The sequence below is a fragment of the Manis pentadactyla genome, chromosome 9 (genome assembly GCF_030020395.1).
Source record: "Manis pentadactyla isolate mManPen7 chromosome 9, mManPen7.hap1, whole genome shotgun sequence".
Classification (NCBI taxonomy): Eukaryota; Metazoa; Chordata; class Mammalia; order Pholidota; family Manidae; genus Manis; species Manis pentadactyla.
In genome coordinates, this window is record NC_080027.1 from 92,987,378 (window position 1) to 93,009,205 (window position 21,828).

General features: G+C 39.6%; 1 protein-coding gene across 1 annotated transcript in view; it reads right to left on the reverse strand.

Annotated features, from left to right (window-relative positions):
* LOC130685043 (uncharacterized) overlaps nt 1-21,828 on the reverse strand; it is a 139,258-nt gene that overhangs the window by 11,657 nt on the left and 105,773 nt on the right. The window contains exon 4 of the mRNA XM_057508221.1: nt 14,879-14,962. Coding sequence (XP_057364204.1) covers nt 14,879-14,962 — 84 coding nt within the window. The remainder of the gene's footprint in view (nt 1-14,878; nt 14,963-21,828) is intronic.

Below are 21,828 nucleotides of genomic sequence, written 5' to 3' on the forward strand. Positions count from 1 at the left end.
GGTTATAGTAGCAGGAACAGGCAGGGTAGCACGGAAATGCACGGCAAGTATGCCTGAGCCACCTGGGGGGGAAGAGGTGAGCTAGGCAATACTCCTGGGCTCAGTCTTGACAAAGGTGAACACAGGGCAGGGCCAGGGCTGATATGGATGAATGAGGATGGGTGCCCTCACACCCACAAGCCCACTGCCAACATTCCTGAGACCAGACTCACCAACAGCCATTAGACTGCAGGGTCTCTGCCATACACTACACTGGGCATTACCCCACTGTTCCTTGGCACCAGAATTTGTTTTAGTTCATCTGAACACATATAGAACTGTGGGAAGAAAAGATTAGCCCCTAACAGAAGCCTGTTACTATACTCCATCTAGAAACTGAAAACAAAGCTGAAATCATCAGATTATGATGTCAGGGGAGCTTCACTTAGGATGGGCAAAAACCAAGTAATATTTCTCAGACACATTCTGAGCAGTCATCATAGCCTACCTGTGAGACCTGAACCATTTATGCTAAATATACTTGTCTTGTCATTTTAATAGGTATTTTCTTCTTGCCCAGGCCCCTCCCCCTTGCTCAGGTCTACCTTCCCCTTTGGCTTGGGTCATATACCTTGTAATAGTAAGTGGACTCAAACAGGTTTCCAAATCTTTTTTAAAGAACACATGGAACATGAGTCCAGATCTGGGCATTCAGGTGCCAAAGAACAGAAGAGGATCAAAATCTATCTTTTTACTCCGATTGACAAATATCTATTGAAGACCTTCACTGTACAAGATGTGCTAAATACTAAGCAGAATGCAAATACATATAGGACATCTCTCTGTAGCTGACAGTTGGGAACAACAAGACCATTATTATAAAAGAAAACAGCAGAACAAGGAAGGAACAAAAAGCAAATAGCAGGTAAGCATTCAGAGAAAGAGATCATTGTCAGAGAGGTAATTGCAAAGTTCCCCCAAAACTGAGAGAGCAAAATTAAAACTCAACTTAATGGATGAGATTTGACAGGTACCAAAAAAGTCTTAAAGATAAAACATTTCTAAGATCAATCACAGGACAAACAAGAAAATTGTTTCTGTATTGTTACAGATCCAAAGTTGAAGCTGATAGAATGATATAAATACAGAAGGCATCAGGTTAGCAAAGAAATAGACTAAACAGAAGTCAGAAGCAACTGCTGGGAGGATACCGAGGAAAGGAGATGCCCCAGCATCAGGTCCTGGGAACACACAGTAGGGTCATCGCTACAGTGGAGTTGGGCATTTTGAACCTGATGTCTACAAATATTTTGAAAATACAACTCACTTCCCACAGCTACCTTGCTGTGATCACAGAAGAACGTTGAAATTTTGGATAAAAATTTGACCTACTATGTAAATTTCCTATTGAGACTCAATACACCAATCAGAGAATGTTAAGTATTTTTGTTTTGAAAGGAGCTAAATTTTCATTGTAAATGAACAAAAAAGCATACTAGATTACTTATAAATCTTTTGTGAAATTGGGCAGTATGAATCCACCCTGAGAGACTGATCTATTCTGGTATGTCTGAATGCTAGAAAGCTTGGATTACCTGCCAATGCAAATTCACAAAGTTAAGTGGCATAAACATCCTGCTTTCACAATGGACTTTACAATCAAAGGAAGAATCAAAATAATTAATTTACGTATGGAGAAATCAAGGTATAAAAGAAACTAGAAGTGATCTGCATTAAGTTAAACATAGAAATAAATCCTAGCAACTACTAAACTACAGTTACAACACATGATGAAATCAATATAAATCTTAAAAGAAGAGTTACACGCTTTTGAAATAATAATAATAATTTGAAGATAATATATTGGGGGGAAAATTCACACTGGGGGAAAAATTCACAATGTGCCCTAAACAGGAGATCGAAGAGGGAGGTATTACTGCAGTGCAAATTTTTTCACATTTCACAGGGAGACTTAAAACACTGATTCATTTATGAAGTTGATAGATTAGTCTATGTAAGTTTACTACATTATTTAAAGATAAAAAGGTAACTATAGACTATTTGACTTCCACTAGAGTAACAGAGACCAGATTTACCTCCTGCTTGAACCAACTAAAAAACCAGACAAAATATATAAAATAATGGTTTTCAAGACAATGTACATCAGGCAACAAACATCAGTGATCTCTAAGAGATAGAAAACAAATAATCATCAAAAATCTCTTGAACATAAGCATGAGCAACTTCTTCCTGAACCCATCTCCTAGATTAAGGGAAACAAAAGCAAAAATGAACTCATGCGACTACATCAAACTAAAAAGTTTCTGTACGACAAAGGACACCATCAGCAGAAAAAAAAGGCATCCTACAGTATGGGAGAATATATTTGTAAATGATATATCCAACAAGGGGTGAACATCCAAAATATATGAAGAACTTACATGCCTCAACAACCAAAAAGCAAATAATCTGATTAACAAATGGGCAGAGGATATGAAGAGACAGTTCTCCAAAGAAGAAATTCAGATGGCCAACAGACACATGAAAAGATGCTCCACATCACTAATCATCAGGGAAATGCAAATTAAAACCACAGTGAGATATCACCTCACACCAGTAAGGATGGCCAGCATTGAAAAGACTAAGAACAACAAATGCTGGTGAGGATGCAGAAAAAGGGGAACCCTCCTACACTGCTGGTGGGAATGTAAGCTAGTTCAACCACTGTGGAAAGTAGTATTGAGGTTCCTCAAAAAACTAAAAATAGAAATACCATTTGACCCAGGAATCCCACTCCTTGGAATTCACCCAAAGAATACAACTTCTCAGATTCAAAAAGACATATGCACCCCTATGTTTATCACAGCACTTTTTACAATAGCCAAGAAATGGAAGCAACCTAAGTGTCCATCAGTAGATGAATGGATAAAGAAGAGGTGGTACATATACACAATGGAATACTATTAGGCCATAAGAAAGAAACAAATCCTAGCATTTGCAACAACATGGATGGAGCTGGAGGACATTATGCTCACTGAAATAAGCCAGGTGTAGAAAGACAAGTGCCAAATGATTTCCTGCATTTGTGGAGTATAACAACGAAGCAAAACTGAAGGAAAAAAATAGCAGCAGACTCAGAGACTCCAAGAATGAACTAGTGGTTACCAAAGGGGAGGGGTGTGGGAGGGCGGGTGGGGAGGGAGGGAGAAGGCGATTGAGGGGTATTATGTTTAGTACACATGGTGTGGGGGATCATGGGGGAAACAGTGTAGCACAGAGAAGGCAAATAGTGAATCTGTGGCATCTTACTACACTGATGGACAGTGACTGAATTGGGGTATGGGTGGGGACTTGATAATATGGGTAAATGTAGTAACCACATTGTTTTCTCATGTGAAACCTTCCTAAGACTGTATATCAATAATATAATTTAAAAATTTTTTAATTAAAAAGAAGAGAACAAACAATCATGAGTTCTGCATTGGCCCACCTTACTATCTTACGGTAGTTTCCAGGCTGTGGCTCAGAAAGGAGAAACGGGAAGCCAGGCAGAGCCCCATGATCTCCATGAGTTGAAGACACAGATACAGGAGTACAGGAAGGCCAAGGTAGCTAGTGTTCCCAGGACAAAATACCAAAGATCAGAGAGCTGCACAGAAAGAGAGCTCAAGAGATCTATACAGGGTCCTTCTCCAGTGTTCAGCTGAGTACTGACTAGCTCATATGTGTGAGGAAACTAAGGCTGGAAAAAGAATCACAAGAGAGGCTTAGAAAGTACAATCCCTGTAGGTCACATAGTGGCAGGAAGAATTCTCATTCTGTTCTTACCAGCCAGATGAGAACCTTCATAATTCACAGTATCTCAGGAAAGTGTGCAGAATGGTTGTGTGTCAGTATTGGGGGAAATTATCCCTAGGTTAAGTACTACTCTGGTCCCAACAAATATCAAAAGCAAGATCAAGAAGTATTAAATTGGTAATTTAACCACATCCCAAAATAAAATTCAATAATATTTAGAGGAAATACAAAAGTATCCAGGACCCAACAAGAGAAAATTAAATGTCTAGCATCAAAACAAAAATTACTAGGCATTCAAAAAAACAGGAAAAAATAATACATAAGGAGAAAAATTAATCAACTGAAACTGAAAAAAAATGATAGAATTAGTGCACATAAATAACAAAACATGTGTTATAGTTTTACAAAAATGTTATAACATTTCATATGATCAAAATGCTGGAGGAAATATTGAGCCTGCTAACTACAGACATGGAAGATATTAGAAATATTTTAACTGAGTATCTATAAGTTAAAATTACAATGTCTAAGAATTAAAAGTACCCTGGAACAAACTTGGGGGGATTACGCTCCCTGGCTTCAAGCTCTACTACAAAGCTACAGTAATCAAAACAACTTGGTACTGGCTCAAGAACAGACTCATAGATCAATGGAACATAATATAAATCCATGCATATATGGTCAACTCATATATGATAAAGGATCCATGAAAATACAATGGGGAAAAGACAGCCTCTTCAACAACTGGTGTTGTCAAAACTGGACAGCTACATAAAAGAGAATGAAACTGGATTATTGTCTAACTCCATACATAAAAGTAAACTTGAAATATATCAAAGACCTAAATGTTAGACATGAAACCAGGAAACTCATAGAAGAAAACATAGGCAAAAATCTCTTGAACATAAGTAAGAGCAATTTTTTCCTGGATATATCTCCTCAGGCAAGGGAAACAAAAAACGAACAAGTGGGACTATATCAAACTAAAAAGCTTCTGTACAACAAAGGGTACCATCAGTAGAACAAAAAGACATTCTACTGTATGGGAGAATATATTCATAAATGACTCATCTGATAAGGAATTAACATCTAAAATTTATGAAGAGCTCACATGTCTCAACACCCAAAAAGGAAATAACCCAATTAAAAAATGGGCAGAGGATCTGAACAGACACTTCTCCAAAGAAGAAATTCAGATGGCCAACAGGCACATGAAAAGATGCTCCACATCACTAATCATCAGGGAAATGCAAATTAAAACCACAATGAGATATCACCTCACATCAATTAGGGTGGCCACTCTCCAAAAGACAAGAAATAACAAATGCTGGTGAGGATGCAGAGAAATGGGAACTTCCTACACTGTTGGTGGGAACGTAAATTGGTGCAACTGTTGTGGAAAGCAATATGGAGGTTCCTCAGAAAACTAAAAATATAAATCCCATTTGATCCAGTAACTCCACTTCTAGGCATTTACCCAAGGAAAACAAAATCCCTGGTTTGAAAATGCCTCCTTTATCACCACACTATTTGCATTAGCAAAGATATGGAAGCAACCTAAGTATCCATCAATATCCTAATGGATAGAGAAGATGTAGTACATATACACAATGGAATATTACTCAGCCACAAAAAGAAACAAAATCCTCCCACTTGCAACAATGTTGATGGATCTAGAGGGTATTATGCTCAGTGAAATTAGCCAGGCAGAGAAAGACAAATACCATATGATTTCACTTATTTGTGGAGTATAAAAACAAAGCAAAACAGAAGGAACAAAATAAAAGTAGACTCATAGACACTGAAAAGGGACTAGTGGTTACTAAGAGTGAAGGGGCTGGGGAGGAAGAGGAGGAGGGTGAAGAGGATAAAGGGGCATAATAATTCACAATCACAATACAAATTTGTCACAGGGATGCTAGTACAGCATGGAGAATACAGTTAATGATTCTGCAACATCTTACTACACTGATACTGCACTGATAATCACACAAGAGGGGTGAGGATCTAATAATATGGGTAACTATTGAACCACTGTGTTTTATATTTCAAACCAATATAACATTGTTTATCAATGACACTTTACTTTTTTTTTAATGTACCCTGAATGAGATTTACAGGGAGCTAGAAATTGCAGAGGAAAAGATTTGTGAACATGAAGACACAGCAATAGTACCTGTAGTACAACTTCAAGTGGCCAAACAACTGAAATTCAAAAAGAAAGGACAGATGGAGGCACAGAAAAAGTATTTAAAGAATTTTTTCCAAATTTGTTGAAAACCTTATAAATCCCACAGATGCAAGAAACTCAATGAACACCAAGCAGAAGAAATATGGAGAAAACTACACAAATATACATCACAATCAAATTGCCCACAACTAATGATAAAGAGAAAATCTTAAAAACAGCCAGAAAAAGAAAACACCACATATAGTAGAACAAAGATATGAATGAATCTTCACTATGAAAACAACAGAAGCCAGAAGACAGTTAGGCAGCTATTTACATGCTAGAAAAATAGTCAATCCTGACTTCTATACCCAGCCAAAATATATTTCAATAAACACTTTTGCAGACATACAAAAATTGAAAAAATTCATACCTTAGAGGAATCCCCAAAGTCAACAGTTAAAACTTGGCTGGACCCTTCAAATCTATCTCAGGGTTATAAATGAACTCATGACCAACAAAATCTGTCCTTCAAGAAATGTTACAGAAAGTCCTTCAAGGAGAAGGAAAATTATAACGCATGAAGATCTGGATCTATACAACAGAACGAAAGCACCAGAATAGTAATTAATGCAGGTAATTTTTTTTTCTACATCTCATATGCATAAGAAATTACATAAATTTAGTGCCTTAAAACTACACCCATTTATTATTTCATGTATCCACAGATCAGGAGTTTGGATGCAGGTCAGCTGAGTCTTGTGCCCATGCTATCATCAAACTAAAACCAATGTACAAGGACTCAGTCCCTCTGTCTGTATGGCTATTGGCTTAGAAACACTCAGCTCCTGGAGGCTGCTCTGGGGTCCTGGCCACCTGGCCTCTCCATAAATAGTCACAGCATGGTTGTCTCCTTCTTCAATATGAGCAGGGGAGACAGGCTCAAGATGGCAGCATAAGTAAGGCAGCGGAAAACTCCTACCAGAACCACATAAACTTTGAAAATACAGCAAATACAACTATTCCTAATAGAGAGACCAGAAGGTACAGCACAACATCCAGGCTATATCTACATCTGCAAGAACTCAGCATCTCACGAAAAGGGTAAGATGCAAAGCTATGACCCGGTGGGACTGGAGCACTCCCCTCACCCCAGCTCACCAGCGGGAGGAAAAGAATCAGAGTGGGGAGGGAGTGGAAGCACAGCACTGCTAAATAACAAGCCCTAGTAATCTGCACCAGGACCACAGACACACATTGCATGGTGTATTGGATATTAGAGAAAGGGAAAAGTAAAATCCGAGACTGAGACTGTGAGTGGGACCCCACAGCCGGCTCCCCTAGAACAAAAGAAAAGTGGGCGCTTTAAAAGTCTTAAAGGGACAAGGGCTTAACAGCTGGACAAAATCGTCCCAGCACACTCAGCCCAACAGGCTGGGAATCTTAAGGAACTTTAGGTGCCCTAACCCCCTGGGTGGCAACACAGCTCTGAAGCCCCTCACAGTGATAAGCAGCCTGTCATTCATTCCCCGCCACTGGCACTGCAAGTAAACCGAGTGACCCACCACTGCTGACCAGCTGGGGAGCAGCCCCGCCAACAGCAACCACACAGAGATCTCTACCAGTGCACAGCTAACCGGAACAGACCCAGAGGCTGCTGCCAGCTCGCAGCTGCATGGCACAGACAGAGGATGCTGAAACAAGATCCAGAAGGCACGAAGGGGCACCATTCTCACAGGAAAACACACCCAGCCCAGCATGTCTGCAAGACCCCGCAGTGCCATACGCTACCACAAGGGCCACCCTGCCCACAGCAGCTAAGGAGATTGACACAGAGACTGCTCCCTGTGTGCGGGTAACTGGCACAGGCAGTGGAGAAGGGGAAGGCAACCAGCAAGCAGGAAGGGACTTCGTTCTCCCAGCTGACATACGTGCCACCTGCCAGCAATCACTTCTATTGCCATGAAAAGAGAGAAGAACCTGTTCCAGTAAAAAAATCACTCAGACAACCCCAGAGAGAGGGCCTGGTGAGATGATATAACCAATCTTCCTGAAAAAGATTTAAAATAAAAGTCATGACCATGCTGCTGGACCTGCAGAGAAATATGCAAGAGCTAAGGGATGAAGTCTGGAGGGAGATAATAGAAATGAAATAATCAATAGAAGGACTTAAGAGCAGACTGGATGAGGTGCAAGAGACAGTTAATCAAACACAAATCAGAGAACAGGAATACAGAGAAGCTGAGGCAGACAGAGATAAAAGGATCTCTAGGAATGAAAGAATATTAAGAGAACTGTGTGACCAATCCAAAAGAAACAATATTCACATTATAGGGGAACCAGAAGAAGAAGAAGAGAGAGAAAGGAACAGAAAGTGTATTTGAAGAAACAATTGCTGAAAACTTCCCTAAACTGGGGAAGGAAATACTCTCTCAGACCATGGAAGCCCAAACACATCCCAACACAAGGGACCCAAGGAGGACAACACCAAGATATATAGTAATTAAAATGGCAAATATCAATGACAAGAACAAAGTATTAAAGGTAGGCCGAGAGGGAAAAAAGATCACATATAAAGGAAAACCCATCAGGCTATCATCAGACTTCTCAACAGAAACCTTACAGGCCAGAAGAGAACGGCATGATATAATTAATGCAATGAAACAGAAGGGCCTTGAACCAAGAATACTGTATCCAGCACGATTATCATTTAAATATGAAGGAGGGATTAAACAATTCCCACAAACCACATCTATAGGGTATTTTAGAGGGACTGCTCTGGGGGAAGTACTCCTAAGGCTAAATAGATGTCACCAGAGAAAATAAAATCACAGCAAAGAAATCAAACCAACCAAATACTAACTAAAGACAAAAAATTAAATCAACTACCCACAAAGGCAGTCAAAGGAAACACAAAAGAGTACAGAATAAAACACCTAACATATAAAGAATGGAGGAGGAAGAATAACAAGGGAGAGAAATAAGAGTCATCAGACTGTGTTTATAATAGTGTAATAACACAGTTAAGTTAGACGGTTAGATAGTAAAGATGCTACCCTTGAACCTTTGGTAACCACGAATCCAAAGCCTGCAATGGCAATAAGTACATCTCTATCGATAATCACCCTAAATGTAAATGGACTAAATGCACCAATCAAAAGACACAGAGTAATAGAATGGATAAAAAAGCAAGACCCATCTATATGCTGCTTACAAGACTCACCTCAAACACAAAGACATACACACACTAAAAGTGAAGGGATGGAAAAAGATATTTCATGTAAACAATAGGGAGAAAAAAGGAGGTGTTGCAGTACTTGTATCAGACAAAACAGACTTCAAGACAAAGTAACAAAAGATAAAGAAGGACATTACATAAGGATAAAATGGTTAGTCCAACAAGAGGATATAACCATTATAAATATCTATGCACCCAACACAGGAGCACTGACATATGTGAAAAAAATACTAACAGAATTAAAGGAGGAAATAAAATGCAATGCACTCATTTTATGATACTTCAATATACCACTCACTCCAAAGGACAGATCAACCAGACAGAAAATAAGTAAGGACATAGAGGCACTGAATAACACACTAGAACAGATGGACTTAACAGACATCTACAGAACTCTACACCCAAAAGCAGCAGAATATACATTCTTCTCAAGTGCACATGGAACATTTTTCAGGATAGACCACATACTAGGCCACAAAAAGAGCATCAGTGAATTCAAAAAGACTGAAATTCACCAACCAACTTTTCAGACCACAAAGGTATAAAACTAGAAATAAGTTGTACAAAGAAAATAAAAAGGCTCACAAACACATGGAGGCTTAACAACATGCTTCTAAATAATCAATGGATCAATGACCAAATTAAAACAGAGATCAAGTAATATATGGAGACAAATGACAACAACAGCACAAAGCCACAACTTCTGTGGGACGCAGCACAGACAGTTCTAAGTGGAAAGTACATAGCAATCCAGGCCTATTTAAACAAGGAAGAACAATCCCAAATGAATAGTCTCAAGTCACAATTATTGAAACTGGAAAAAAAAGAACAAATGAGGCCCAAAGTCAGCAGAAGGAGGGACATAATAAAGATCAGAGAAGAAGTAAATAAAATTGAGAAGAATAAAACAACAGAAAAAATCAATGGAACCAAGAGCTGATTCTTTGAGAAAATAAACAAAATAGATAAACCCCTAGCCAGATTTATAAGTGAAAAAGAGAATCTATACACATAAACAGAATCAGAAATGAGGAAGGAAAAATTATGATGGATCCCACAGAAATACAAAGAATTATTAGAGAATACTATGAAAATCTATATGCTAACAAGCTGGATAACCTAGAAGAAATGGACAACTTCCTAGAAAAATACAACCTTCGAAGACTGACCAAGGAAGAAACAGAAAGTCTAAACAGACCAATTACCAGCAAAGAATTGAATCAGTAATCAAAAAACTACCCAAGAACAAAACCTCCGGACCAGATGGATTTACCATTGAATTTTATCAGACATTTAGAGAAGGTATAATACCCATCCTCCTTAAAGTTTTCCAAAAAATAGAAGAGGGAATACTTCCAAACTCATTCTATGAAGCCAGCATCACTTTAATACAAAAACCAGGCAAAGACACCACAAAAAAGAAAATTACAGACCAATATCCCTGATGAACATAGATGCAAAAATATTCAACAAAATACTAGCAAACCAAATTAAAAAATACATCAAGATGATCATACACCATGATCAAGTGGGATTCATCTCAGGGATGCAAGGATGGTTACAACACTCGAAAATCCATCAACATCATCCACCACATCAACAAAAAGAAGGACAAAAATCGCATGATCATCTCCATAGATGCTGAAAAAGCATCCGACAAAATTCAACATCCATTCATGATAAAAACTCTCAACAAAATGGGTATAGAGGGCAAGTACCTCAACATAATAAAGGCCATATATGACAAACCCGCAGCCAACATCATACTTAACAGCGAGAAGCTGAAAGCTTTTCACCTAAGATTGGTAACAAGACAGGGATGCCCACACTCCCCACTTTTATTCAACATACAAAATATTGGAGGTCCTAGCCAAAATCAGACAAAACAAATAAATAAAAGGCACCCATATTGGTAAAGAAGAGGTCAAAGTGTCACTATCTGCAGATGACATGATATTGTACATAAAAAACCCTAAAGACTCCACTCCAAAACTACTAGAACTAATATCTGAATTCAGCAAAGTTGCAGGATACAAATAATACACAGAAATCTGTTGATTTCCTATACACTAATGATGAACTAGCAGAAAGAGAAATCAGGGAAAAATTCCATTCACAATTGCATCAAAAAGAATAAAATACCTAGGAATAAACCTAACCAAGGAAGTGAAAGACCTGTACCCTGAAAACTACAACGCACTCTTAAGAGAAACTAAAGAGGACACTAACAAATGGAAATTCAACCCATGCTCTTGGATAGGAAGAATTAATACTGTCAAAATGGCCATCCTGCCTAAAGCAATCTACAGATTCAATGCAATCCCTATCAGAATAACAACAGCATTCTTCAACGAACTGGAATAAATAGTTCTAAAATTCATATGGAACCACAAAAGACCCCGAATAGCCAAAGCAATCCTGGGAAGACAGAATAAAGCAGGGGGATCTCACTTCTCAACTTCAAGCTTGACTACAAAGCCACAGTAATCAAGACAATTTAGTAGTGGCACAAGAACAGAGCCACAGGCCAGTGGAACAGAACAGACTCCAGATTTTAACCCAAACATATATGGTCAATTAATACACGATAGGAGCCAAGGATATACAATGGGGAAAGGACAGCCTCTTCAACAGCTGATGTTGGCAAAACTGGACAGCTACATGTAAGAGAATGAAACTGAATCATTGTCTAACCCCATACACAAAAGTACATTTGAAATGGATCAAAGACTTGAATGTAAGTCATGAAACCATAAAACTCTTAGAAGACAACATAGGCAAAAATCTCTTGGACAAAAACACGAGCAACTTCTTCATGAACATATCTCCCTGGGCAAGGGAAACAAAAGCAAAAATGAACAAGTGGGACTATATCAAGCTGAAAAGCTTCTGTACAGCAAAATACACCATCAATAGAACAAAAAGGCATCCTAACAGTATGGGAGAATATATTCATAAATCACATATGCAATAGAGGGTTGACATTCAATTATATAAAGAGCTCACTCTCCTCAACAAACAAAGAGCAAATAAGCCAATTAAAAAAATGGGCAGAGGATATGAACAGACAATCTCCAAAGAAGAAATTCAGATGGCCAACTGACACATGAAAAGATGCTCCACATCGCTAGTCATCAGAGAAATGCAAATTAAAACCACAATGCGATACCACCTCACACCATTTAGGATGGCCACCATTCAAAAGACAAACAACAAATGTTGGCAAGGGTGTGGAGAAAGGGGAAACCCTCTTACACTGCTGGTGGGAATGTAAATTAGTTCAACCATTGTGGAAAGCAGTATTGAGGTTCCTCAAAAAACTACAAATAGAAACATGATTTGACCCAGGAATTCCTCTCCTAGGAATTTAAGTATGCAGCAGTGCAGTTTGAAAAAACATATGCACCCCTATGTTTATCGCAGCACTAGCCAAGAAATGGAAGCAACCTAAGTGTCCATCAGTAGATGAATGGATTAAGAAGATGTGGTACATATACACAATGGAATATTATTCAGCCGTAAGAAGAAATAAATCCTACCATTTGCAACAACATGGATGGAGCTAGAGGGTATTATGCTCAGTGAAATAAGCCAGACAGAGAAGGACAAGTATCAAATGATTTCACTCATGTGTGGAGTATAAGAACAAAGAAAAAACTGAAGGAAAAAAAGAGCTCACTCTGTGAAGCAGCAGACTCACAGAACCCGAGAATGGACTAACAGTTACCAAAGGAAAAGGGACTGGGGAGGATGGGTGGGAAGGTAGAGATAAGGAGGAACCAGGGGCATTACAATTAGCCCACATAATGTAGGGAGTGGGGGACACGGGGAAGGCAGTACAGCACAGAGAAGACAAGTAGTGATTCAATAACACCTTACTAGTCTGATGGACAGTGACTGTAATGGGGTATGTGGTGGGGACTTGATAATGGGGGGAGTCTAGTAACCATAATGTTGCTCATGTAATTGTACATTAATGATACCAAAATTTTTTTAAAAAAAGGTCAGCAGGGGAAATCTCTCTCACTTCCAGTCTTTGACCCCTTGACCATCTTTTAAAGGGTCACTTGATTAAATTACGCCCATCTAGAATAATCTCTATTTTACTTAACTCAAGGCTAATTGATTAGTGACTTGATCACAGAGTGAAATCCATTAGATTCACAAATCCCACCCACACTCAAGAGAAGATTATCCTGACTCCCTGTGTGAATTCTTCTTACTACAGTAAATATAAAACATTTTACTTATTTAAATCTCTTTATGAGATAGTTGACTATTTAAAGCAAAAATAACATATTCTGTTGTTTATAGCACACCTACAAATAAAATGTATGACAAGATCACAAAGGATGGACAGGAAGACTGGAAGTAAACTGTTGTTAAGTTGTAATCTCCAAATGGTAAAATATTATTTGAAAGTAGATTGGGACAAGCTAAAGACATATACTATAAACCCTAAAACAAACACTAAAATAAAAAGCAAAGTGTTATAGTTAGTAAGCCAATAAAATAAATAGAATGGAATCATGAAAAATACTTAACTGATCCCCCCCAAAAAAAAATACAAAAAAGAGGAAAGGTGGAACAAAACCAGATGGGACAAATAAAAATAGGAAGATGGTGGATTTAAACCCAACCATATCAATAATCACATTAACTGCTGGTGGTTTTAAAGGTACAACTTGGAAATAAATGCTAAGTGGAACCATTTCTGGTTCCATTCTTTGGTTTCCAGGCCAGTATATTCTGCCTGTTGGATACAACGTATCATATAATGGTTTATTCACTTAGGATGTATTCTGCCTTCTGGAGGAGAGTGTTCCATCCTCACAGGGTACCACCTCCAAGTTAATGCCTCAGCTGTAACTTCCAAAGATGACTCCATTCTCTCTCAACCTCACAGCTCCTGAGTAATGCAGTATGTGATGGGACCAATGGATCCCATAACCACATAACCACTGCTGCATCTCCTCTGCTGTCATTCTGGTTACCTGGTACTTGGCCATTTTATGTGGGATCCTATGTTGGTGGATCAAACAATGAACCCCTTAGATAGTGGTGCTGGTTGAGACTTTAAAGGCAGTAAAGACAAACCCATACCTGGCATATGTGTCTATTGCAGGAAAGATGAATCACTCTACCTTCCAGGGAAGGGGTCTAAGGTAATCAACTTGCCACCAAGTGACTGGTTGGTATTCTCAAGAGATGATGACCTATCAGGAGCTTAACACTGATCTCTGTTGCTGGAATACTGGGCATTCAGCAGCAGCAGTCTCTGTATCAGCCTTGGTGAGTGAGAGTCCATGCAGTTCTACCCATGTGACCTCCATCCTGCTAGAAAGGCTACTCTATTCATGTACCCATTGTGCTAGCACCAGGGGGACCAGTGAAAAGGCTAGCTGACCTCAGCTAGCCAAGTCATTCTGCCTACTTGGTCATTTAGTGCCTGTTCTATAGTAGATGCTATGAACCAGACCTGGTCCAGGGCTGTATTTATTAGCTGGCTTCTGTTTACCCCCCAGGCTTACAGACAGCCTAATAACACTTTGGGTTCCAAAGAATCTATTGTAATTCTGACCTGGTATAGAGCATTCACTGAAATGTCAGAACATTCCCCTTTCTCCAGTAGTTACACAAATAAATGGCAACAGCTCATTGGAGGAGGATTAGGATATTTATTGCCATACAACCTTGCCATGGTGTTACAGGGTCCTTCCTTGGTGGAGATCTGGCCTCTTCTTCAGTCAGTTCTGGATCTGAAAACTGGCTCATGTCTGGAAAGTAGACAAAAGATTGTGATTTTTAAATTGTTGGCAGCAGCCCTCAGTCTCCTGGTTATCCTTCCTTGGTTGTTTATACTGAGCAATCTCCTTAGCGCCTGTCTATCTTCCCCAAAGTATACTGTGATCTGTTAACCAACTCCGTAGCTCCCTGAGGGTCTGGTCCCCAAGGCTATCACTCTGGCCTTGCCTGCCGTTACAATGATAGGCATGATCCCCATCTTGCTGCTGATAGGTAAGTGCTGGTCTCTATTATTTTGGGATTCTACCATCTCCACTTTTATAAGAGAACTCAGTTCTATAGCAGTGGCAGCTAATGTTAGCCCTGGCCTGAAGAGAACACTCACCACCAAGCTTCTCCATGGTGCTGGTGCCCCCTCCTCAGCAAGTACCTTATTACTTTGGTAAACAGTGTTCTCAGACCTGCCCATCTAATACAATCAGTGGTGGACTTTCCAGCATTAATATTTCCACTCTAGCATGCTTTCTCTGAGCCTTTTGAGCCCTTCTTTCACTGTCTGCCTTAGCATTTCTGACATTTCTACTTCAGTTAACATGAACAATCACTTTTTCCAAGCTTCCAAGACCATCCTAGCAGCATATTAGAACCATCAACTGTTACCTTTACCAATATATCAAATTTTGTATCATGAGAACATGGTCCCATATGGATGAACTTCCATCATCCAACTTCATGTCCTCTGTGACCCAGAGCCTCAGAATTCATTCCCACGTGTACAGCCCAGCTCCTGTCAGTAAAGCTGCTGAGGTCTCATGGCTCCTGCAGGGCACAGTCCCTGCCCACCCACCCCCAGCCAACCCACCACTTCTCCAGCCAGGTCGTGTCATGACTCAACTTATCGGCTTAGCAGCAACATCCTCAAGTAAGAGGGAGTGCCAGCCTGAAGCAGAGAGGAACAGCTGACTTCTATGTGCCTGGAAGGCTCAGAGGGATAGAGAGGAACAAGACTTTATTGGCCCAGATGTCCCCTGCATGACTCAGGATTCCACTCTGCTCCACACAAGGCCCTGACCTTGGAGTAGCAACTCGAAAAAACTGAGAATTCCACACCCTCGGAGACATTGCTACTCTTATAATTAAATTCTGAGCCTGATCCTCAGATTTTTCCTGTTTGGCAACAGCTTTCACACAGCCTTCACTTGGTGATTAATCACCTGTAGTCTTCATTGTCTTTCTTCAATGCATTGACTGCCCTGAGGACAGCCCTCTGATTCTATCTTCCACTTCTAAATTACTACTTCCCCCTTAATTGACAAATGCCTGACATATTCCCCTGGCCAATGCATCGTTTCTGCCGGTATCTCATTCCAGTTCACCCCTGTGGAAGGTTGGATGATTGCATCACTATGACATGCCAGGGGCAATCCATGCCCTTCCATTAGCGCTGGGTGTGGCTTTGCCATTCTGCAGGAGGGTGACCAACGTACGTGTTCAATACAGATTTGGGGAATGGGTGGCTCAGAGGCTACTTGACTGTTTGGATGGGTTCATGGCTACACAAGTAGGGTTCCACTAAACTCCACCTGATTTGTCTGAAAAATAGCTAAAAACCACTGGCATTTCCTAACCAGAGATTTTCCTTTAGTAAGAGCACAATAAACAGAAATAGAAAAAGGCAACGCCTTCGGGGCCTCTGAATTCTCAGTAATTAATAATAAATCAGCAAAACTCACAACTGAAATGCACAATTCATTAACCAAATTTAATATGCCCCTGAACACCAATATAAATTCTAAAAAACTTCCATTAGAATCAATGTTCAGGGCAGAGTCAAGATGGTGGTGTGAGTAGAGCAGCAGAAATCTCCTCCCAAAACCATATATATTTGTGAAAATACAACAAATACAACTCTTCCTAAAAGAGAGACCAGAAGACACAGGACAACAGCCAGACTACATCCACACCTGTGAGAACCCAGCAAAGGGGTAAGATAAAAGCCACAGCCCGGCGGGACCCAAGCGCCCCCCACCTCAGCTCCCGGTGGGAGGAGAGAGGTCTGAGCGGGGAGGGAGAGGGATCCCAGGACTGTTAAATAGCCAGCCCAAGCCATCCGCACCAGAGCACAGACACACAGTGAGTGGTATGCTGGATACTAGGGAAACAGGACAGTAAGACCTGTGAGCAGGTCCCTGCAGCTGGTGCCCCTGGGACAAAGAAAAGCAAGTACTTTTTGAAAGTCTTAAAGGGACAGTGACCCCACAGCTGAACGGAAACGTCCAGGACACTTAGCCCAGCAGCTGGGAATCCCGGGGAACTCCGGATGCCCTAACCCACTGGGCAGCAGCGCAGCTCGGAGGCCCCTCATGGAGATAAACAGCCTCCCAACCGTTTCCCCTCTGATGTGGCTCCACCATATTGGAACAGTACCCTGAGGCAGGCCACGCCCACAGCAACAGCGGAGCTAAACTCCACAGCGGCCGGGCAAGAAACAGAAGCCCCATCTGCGCACAGCTGCCCAGCACAAGTCGCTAGAGGTCGCTGTTCTACCAGGAAAGGAAGGCCACAAACCAGCAAGAAGGGACGTTCTCCCAGCCATCACATGCGCCAGCTCCGCAAAATGTCTCTATCAACATGAAAAGGCAGAAGAATTTGATACAGACCAAAATCACAGAGTCAACCCCTGAGAAGGAGATAGACCTAACCAATCTCCCTGAAAAAGAATTAAAAATAAAGGTCATAACATGCTGACGGAGCTGCAGAGAAACATGCAAGAGCTAAGGGATGATGTTCAGAGGGAGATCACAGAAATGAAACAATCTCTGGAGGGATTTATAAGCAGAATGGATAAGATGCAAGAGGCCACTGACAGAATAGAAAATAGAGAACAGGAACACATAGAAACTGACGCAGAGAGAGATAAAATGATCTCCAGTAATGAAACAATATTAAGAAAACTGTGTGACCAATCCAAAAGGAACAATGTCCGCATTATAGGGAAACCAGTAGAAGAAGAGAGAGAGAAAGGGATAGAAAGGGTATTTGAAGAAATAATTTCTGAAAACATCCCCAAACTGGGGGAGGAAATAATCGATCAGACCATGGAAGTACACAGAACTCCCAAAAAAAGGGAGCAAAGGAGGACAACACCAAGACACATAATAATTAAAATGGCAAAGATCAAGGACAAGGACAGAGTTTTAAAGGCAGCTAGAGAGAGGAAAAAGGTTACCTACAAAGGAAAACCCATCAGGCTATCATCAGACTTCTCAACAGAAACCTTACAGGCCAGAATATATTTGGCCATGATATATTTCATGCAATGAAACAGAAGGGCCTTGAACCAAGAATACTGTATCCAGAACGATTATCATTTAAATATGAAGGAGGGATTAAACAATTCCCAGACAAGCAAAAGTTGAGGGAATTTGTCTCCCACAAACCACCTCTACAGGGTATTTTAGAGGGACTGCTCTAGATGGAAGCACTCCTAAGACTAAGTAGATGTCACCAGAGAAAATAAAAACACAGCAAAGAAAGCAGACCAACCAAATATTAACTAAAGGCAAAAAATAAAATCAACTACCCACAAAAGCAGTTAAAGGAAACACAAAAGAGCATAAAATAAAACAGCCAACATATAAAGAATGGAGGAGGAGGAGGAATAAGAAGGGAGAGAAATAAAGAATCACCAGACAGTGTTTATAACAGCTCAATAAGCGAGTTAAGTTAGACAGAAAGATACTAAAGAAGCTAACCTTGAACCTTTGGTAACCATGAATCTAAAGCCTGCAATGGCAATAAGTACATGTCTTTCAATAGTCACCCTAAATGTAAATGGACTGAATGCACCAATAAAAAGACACAGAGCAACAGAATGGATAAAAAAGCAAGACCCATCTATATGGTGCTTACAAGAAACTCACCTCAAACCCAAAGACATGCACAGACTAAAAGTCAAGGGATGGAAAAAGATATTTCATGCAAACAACAGGGAGAAAACAGCAGGGGTTGCAGTATTAGTATCAGACAAAATAGACTTCAAAACAAAGAAAGTAACAAGAGATAAAGAAGGACATTACATAATGATAAAGGGCTCAGTTCAACAAGAGGATATAACCATTATAAATACATATGCACCCAACACAGGAGCACCAGCATATGTGAAACAAATACTAACAGAACTAAAGGAGGAAATAGAATGCAATACATTCATTTCAGGAGACTTCAACATGCCACTCACTCCAAAGGATAGATCCACTGGACAGAAAATAAGTAAAGACACGGAGGCACTGAACAACACACTAGAACAGATGGACCTAATAGACATCTATACAACTCTACATCCAGAACCAACAGGATACACATTCTTCTCAAGTGCACATGGAACATTCTCCAGAATAAACCACATACTAGGCCACAAAAAGAGCTTTAGTAAATTCCAAAAGACTGAAATTCTACCAACCAACTTTTCAGACCACAAAGGTGTAAAACTAGAAATAAATTGTACAAAGAAAACAAAAAGGCTCACAAACACATGGAGGCTTAACAACATGCTCCTAATAATCAATGGATCAAAGAACAAATTAAAATAGAGATCAAGGAATATATGGAAACAAATGACAACAACAACACAAAGCCCCAACTTCTGTGGGATGCAGCGAAAGCAGTCTTAAGAGGAAAGTATATAGCAATCCAGGCATAATTAAAGAAGGAAGAACAATCCCAAATGAATAGTCTAACATCACAATTATCGAAACTGGAAAAAGAAGAACAAATGAGGCCTAAAGTCAGTAGAAGGAGGGACATAATAAAGATCAGAGAAGAAATAAATAAAATTGAGAAGAATAAAACAATAGAAAAAAATCAATGAAACCAAGAACTGGTTCTTTGAGAAAATAAACAAAATAGACAAGCCTCTAGCCAGACTTATTAAGAGAAAAAGAGAATCAACACATATCAACAGAATCAGAAACGAAAATGGAAAAATCACAACAGACTCCACAGAAATACAAAGAATTATTAAAGACTACTATGAAAACCTATACGCTAACAAGCTGGAAAACCTAGAAGGAATGGACAACTTCCTAGAAAAATACAACCTTCCAAGACTGACCAAGGAAGAAACACAAAACTTAAACAAACCAATTACGAGCAAAGAAATTGAAGAGGTAATCAAAAAACTACCCAAGAACAAAACTCCCAGGCCAGATAGATTTACCTCGGAATTTTATCAGACATACAGAGAAGACATAATACCCATTCTCCTTAAAGTTTTCCAAAAAATAGAAGAGGAGGGAATACTCCCAAACTCATTCTATGAAGCCAACATCACCCTAATATCAAAACCAGGCAAAGACCCCACCAAAAAATTATCAGACCAATATCCCTGAGGAATGTAGATGCAAAAATACTCAACAAAATATTAGCAAACTGAATTCAAAAATACATCAAGAGGATCATACACCACGACCAAGAAGGATTCATCCCAGGGATGCAAGGATAGTACATTTGAAAATCCATCAACATCATCCACCACATCAACAGGAAGAAGGACAAAAACCACATGATCATCTCCATAGATGATGAAAAAGCATTCGACAAAATTCAACATCCATTCATGATAAAAACTCTCAGCAAAATGGGTATAGAGGGCAAGTACCTCAACATAATAAAGGCCACATATGATAAACCCAAAGCTAGCATCATACTGAACAGTGAGAAGCTGAAAGCTTTTCCTCTGAGATCTGGAACAAGACAGGGATGCCCACTCTCCCCACTGTTATTTAACACAGTACTGGAGGTCCTAGCCACAGCAATTAGACAAAACAAAGATATACAAGGAATCCAAATTGGAAGAAGTTAAACTGTCACTATTTGCAGATGACATGATATTGTATATAAAAAACCCTAAATATTCCACTCCAAAACTACTAGAACTGATATCGGAATACAGCAAACTTGCAGGATACAAAATTAACACACAGAAATCTGTGGCTTTCCTATACACTAACAATGAACCAATAGAAAGAGAAATCAGGAAAACAATTCCATTCACAATTGCATCAAAAAGAATAAAATACCTAGGAATAAACCTAAACAAAGAAGTGAAAGACCTATACCCTCAAAACTGTAAGACACTCTTAAGAGAAATTAAAGAGGACACTAACAAATGGAAACTCATCCCATGCTCGTGGCTAGGAAGAATTAATATCATCAAAATGGCCATCCTGCCCAAAGCAATATACAGATTTGATGCAATCCCTATCAAATTATCAACAACATTCTTCAACGAACTGGAACAAATAGTTAATAAATTCATATGGAAACACCAAAGACCCCAAATAACCAAAGCAATCCTGAGAAAGAAGAATAAAGTGGGGGGGATCTCACTCCCCAACGTCAAGCTCTACTACAAAACCATAGTAATCAAGACAATTTGGTACTGACACAAGAACAGAGCCACAGACCAATGGAACAGATTAGAGACGCCAGACATTAACCCAAATATATATGCTCAATTAATATATGATAAAGGGGCCATGGATATACAATGGGGAAATGAAAGTCTCTTCAACAGATGGTGCTGGCAAAACTGGACAGCTTCATGTAAGAGAATGAAACTAGATCACTATCTAACCCCATACACAAAAGTAAATTCGAAATGGATCAAAGACCTGAATGTAAGTCATGAAACCATAAAACTCTTAGAAAAAAACATAGATAAAAATCTCTTGGACATAAATATTAGCGACTTCTTCATGAACATATCTCCCCATGCAAGGGAAAGAAAAGCAAAAATGAACAAGTGGGACTACATCCAGCTGAAAAGCTTCTGTACAGCAAAGGAGACTATCAACAGAACAAAAAGGTACACTACAGTATGGGAGAATATATTCGT